Source organism: Saccopteryx leptura, chromosome 9 (genome assembly GCF_036850995.1).
Source record: "Saccopteryx leptura isolate mSacLep1 chromosome 9, mSacLep1_pri_phased_curated, whole genome shotgun sequence".
Classification (NCBI taxonomy): Eukaryota; Metazoa; Chordata; class Mammalia; order Chiroptera; family Emballonuridae; genus Saccopteryx; species Saccopteryx leptura.
In genome coordinates this window covers 46,511,117-46,515,202 of record NC_089511.1, presented here as the reverse complement: position 1 = coordinate 46,515,202, position 4,086 = coordinate 46,511,117, and the positions used below count along the sequence as shown (strand labels likewise).

The 4,086-nt window shown below is 54.6% G+C and overlaps 1 protein-coding gene across 4 annotated transcripts in view; it reads left to right on the top strand.

The window, feature by feature from the left end:
- Positions 1–1,294: 1,294 nt before the first annotated feature.
- NUMBL (NUMB like endocytic adaptor protein) overlaps positions 1,295–4,086 on the top strand; it is a 40,094-nt gene continuing 37,302 nt past the window's right edge. For 2 of the 4 annotated variants that reach the window (XM_066350024.1, XM_066350023.1), the window contains exon 1: positions 1,295–1,564. In XM_066350024.1, the coding sequence (XP_066206121.1) occupies positions 1,541–1,564 (24 nt within the window). In that variant the 5' untranslated portion in view covers positions 1,295–1,540. Of the gene's footprint in view, positions 1,565–1,754; positions 1,980–3,222; positions 3,307–4,086 lie in introns of those variants that run through there. The other 2 variants (XM_066350025.1, XM_066350026.1) reach the window with 2 other exon arrangements.

Here is a 4,086-nt window from a genome sequence, read left to right as displayed (position 1 = left end):
CGCCTCAGACAGCTTCCCTCTGGAGAATCTGGGCAGTAGAAAGCCATCCTTGCCGTGGTGCCTCCTGCCCACTCTGCTCCAGTCTGGGGACCCGCCCTGGGCCTCCCAGCCTTGCCTAGCATCCTTCCCTGGGGACTGGAGAGAACTGGGGCTAGGGAACTCCCCACTTCACTCTTCCATATCCTGTTCTCCCCACCCCAAAGTGGGCATCCGGGAACTCTATTCCAGGGATTAATTTATTTCTGCCGATATTTGAGAGAGCTTCAGGCCTCCTGCATGCTGAGATGGAAATGCAGACTCATCTAGAGTGGAGCCCCTCGCCTGTGTCTCAGGTCTCCCACAGAACTGGCCAGTGAGAGGGGAGGCAGTGGCGGCAGTCCTCACCTTTGCCTCTCTCCACCAGCTGCCTTCTCCCTATCCATCCTGTGTGGGCTGGGGGTGGGGGTGAGGGTGTCTGAACCTTCAGTCTGAATAAAAGCTGCCCTCCCCTTCCCCAGCTCTTTTCTCTGCCCTGGGGTTGGGGGGAAGGAGTTCCCGGATAGCCTCCAGGTGCAGATGGCCAGCCCCCTCCCACCCTCTTGTCTGAAAGCCCCAGTCCCGCCCGGGCCATCTGTTGCCAGGAACCTCCTTCTCCTCTTTCCCTCCCATTCCAACCCCTCCCGCACGTGCTGACCACCTGCTCGAAAGACTGCGGCTGCTGAAAAGGGCTCCCCCCACCACCACCCCAACTCCTTGGCTCCCAGCAACCTGGCCTTTGCTAATGGGCCTTAATGCCCCTGCCAGCTGCTTTGCCAAACCCACAGGATCATGCTGGAGCCTGGGGCGCAGAGGTGGCCAGAACGGCACCCTAGTCCCAACCCGGCGCCCCCATCACCTATCCAAAACCGATTGCGCACCAAGTCGCAGGGGTCTGTTCATCCCCTTCTCATTCCTTGCAAAAAGTGCCTCGTCACTGCTTCTGTCCGCCCCGCTGGACTGGGAAAACAGTAGTTAGCTGGAAGATTTGAGGACGGGCAGGGTGGGAGGGGTGGGGGACGAAGCGATTCCCCAGGCAACTTGGACGCAGAACTGGAGATCTGAGGTCAGGGGTCACGGAGAGGAAGGGAGTCCAGGCCTGGAAGGAGCTGGGGTGGGGGGGTGTCAGCGAGGTTTCTAAGCACGCTCAAGCAGGAACGAGCAAATGGGCGTGGCGGGGTGGTGGCCGCACCGGAGGGGGTGGTGTTATATTTGCATATGGGCGTGGTCTGCGGGCAAAGGGACAGGGCTAAAGCCGGGCTGGGGCGGGGTTTCTCTACATCCAGCAGGCGGCTGGCCAGTGGGCGGGATCGGGGCGGGGCGAAAAGGCAAAGCAGGAGGGGCTCTTCCCCGCCCCCGGAACGGAAATCTCGGGGAGCGGAGCAGCCTCGCGCTCGTGCATCCCGCACCATCCCTAGGTCTCCAGCCCCGACCATCGTAGGACAGAGCTGTCGCCGTTGCCTCCACAGCAGCAGCAGCACTCGGGAATCCGGGTCCGCGGGAGGCGGGGGCGCCCGGGCCCTGGATGTCCCGCAGCGCCGGGGCTAGCGTAAGAAGGGCGGGAGAGTGGGGCTCGGGTGGGGGGCGGCGCCGCTGCTGATGTGGCGGAGGGTGGGAGGCGGCTGCTGCGCCCGGATGGAGAGAGGATGCCAAGGCTGGCGAGGGTGGTCTTGGGGGGGGGGAAGCCACAAACAGACCCCGACCAAGTCAAAGCTTGGAAGACAGGGGTCTCGCCACAGGCCCTCCTTTACCAAGGCCCTAGAGATAGGAATCCTAGACACAGAACTCCCACTCAGGAAAATAAAAAACAGTGGGACAGATTCTCGGTGCAACTCCCTAGGCAAGGTTTTGGGGATGGATCCCGGACACAACCCCTAGATGAAGCCAAGGCCTCCGGGAGACGATTCCAGACCAGACGCCATCCTGACTGAGGGGTCTCTGAGCAGAACAGCCTTCTACGAAAGGTCTTGATGGGGTCCCTTGGCACAGCTACCCCACCAAGCTGAGGCCTGGGGGGATTCCAGGCACGATCTCTCCCCAGGCCTTAGAGGTATCCTGGGCACAGCATCCCCCCCAATCCTGGGGCAGCGTCCCAGGAACAACCCTAATCAAAACACAATCCCTGTGCCTGGGACTCCACCCCATCCCAGCCTGAATAAAATTAGGGAGATTGCAAGCACCCCCCCCCTTTTGGTCAAGGGTCACAGGGCACAGTTCTCCTAGGCTATCCCCTTTGTCCCTGGGGCTGCCCAGCTGTCTGGGAGTGGCCCCATCCTTAGATAATGCGCTGCCCCCCCCCCCCAGGCTCCACGATTGGTGCTGGGAGTGGGGGTGGCTCCCCAGAGACCCGGTGCAGCCTTGTCTGTCTGCAGCATCTGAGGTGATGGTGGCTTTGTGTGTGGTACCTGTGGAAGAGGGGGGAGGCAAGCCATGGGGAGGTGGCTAATAGTGTGACCCTGTGTTTGTGTGATTGGTTGTGTTTGTGTCTGTAATACAGCTGGTGAGTATGAGGAATCCTGTGTATGTGTGTGTGTGTCTCTGTTTTGGTTTTGGTTGTCTCTGACTGTGTCTGTGAGTGACCCCAGCATTTGTCTGGCTGTTTATATATGTATGACATCTGCTCACTGTGCAAGAACCCTGTACTTTTTAGCTATGTTTAAGTGTGTGCATGGTTGTGACTGTGGGGTTGTGTCTGTTTCCATCTTTAATGATCCTGTGTTCATGTGCCTTGGTAACTGTAACTGAGTAGGTGACAGTGTATATGTTGAGTCTGGGGCTGGGCATGTGTGGCTGACTGAAGATGTGGGTGGAGTTGTGATTGTGTTTAAGTGGAGTTTTTGTCTATGACTCTGTCCATGGGCAACTCCCAATGACTGTGAACATTTGTGGTTGTGTCTATGACTGATTTTATATTTGTGTCACACATGGGTCTGTGACATACAATGTCCCTGCAACTCTGGCTGTGTGACTGCCATTGTATATGAAGTCAATCACATTGGATCTGTGTGACTGGGCTTGTGTGATGGCACTGTGACTTGTATGTTTGTATGACTGGTTGTGTGTTTAGAGCCATGTTTGTGTGTGACTAGGGTTGTATAATAATTACATCAAGCTCTGTGATGATTCTGAGTGACTGTGTGCATTTATAGTTGTGATGTGTGATTTGGGTTATATACTTGACTTGGGGTCTGAAGCTCTGGCTGACCATTAATGGTGGATTATTTCACTGACTAAAGATTTAGGTGTGTCTCTGTGTGGTGGCACCAGCTTACTTTGTGTGTTGGGGGACATGTAAGTGACTGGGTCTTCTACATTTGTATGTGATCTGCATATCTATGACCCTGAGAGACTATATGTACTTGTGTCCATGTCATAGACTGTGAGAGTGTATCTGTAGCTGTGTGGCTGTTTAGTATGTGTGTGTCTGTGTGTGTACTAGACTGCTTGTGTCTGAGTGTGTGATTTGATGACAGGGTGACTGTCAGGGACTGTGTCTTCTGCATAAACACACCTATAAATACCATGTCTGGGTCACTGCATTTCTGAACATGCATCTGACTGTGTGCCTGTGTGTGTGAAATGGAAATTGTGTGCTGATGTGTCTATGTGTGAGATATTATGTGTCTGACCACATAGGGCTGTGACTGTATGTGGCCACTTGTTTGTGTGACTTATGTGTTTGCATGAAGAGAAAAAGAGACTGTATTTTTTTTTTTTTTAGAGAGAGAGAGAGAGAAAGAGGGGGGAAAAGTGGGAAGCAACTACTATAGGTTGTTGCTTCCCATATGTGCCTTGACCAGGCAAGTCCAGGGTTTCGAACCAGTGACCTTAGCATTCCAGGTTGACACTGCATCCACTGCGCCACCACAAGTCAGGCAAGACTGTATTTCTCTGTGATGCTAGGATGTGGTACAGCTGAGTATAGGCTATTGGGTGACAGTATTATGACTGATATCTGGCTGGGTAATATGGACACTGGTGTTGTATGACTTTGCATATACGACCACTTCTGAGATGTGTATGGCTGTGATTCTGAACCGGATGTCTGAGTGTGGCCATCATTGGGGATAG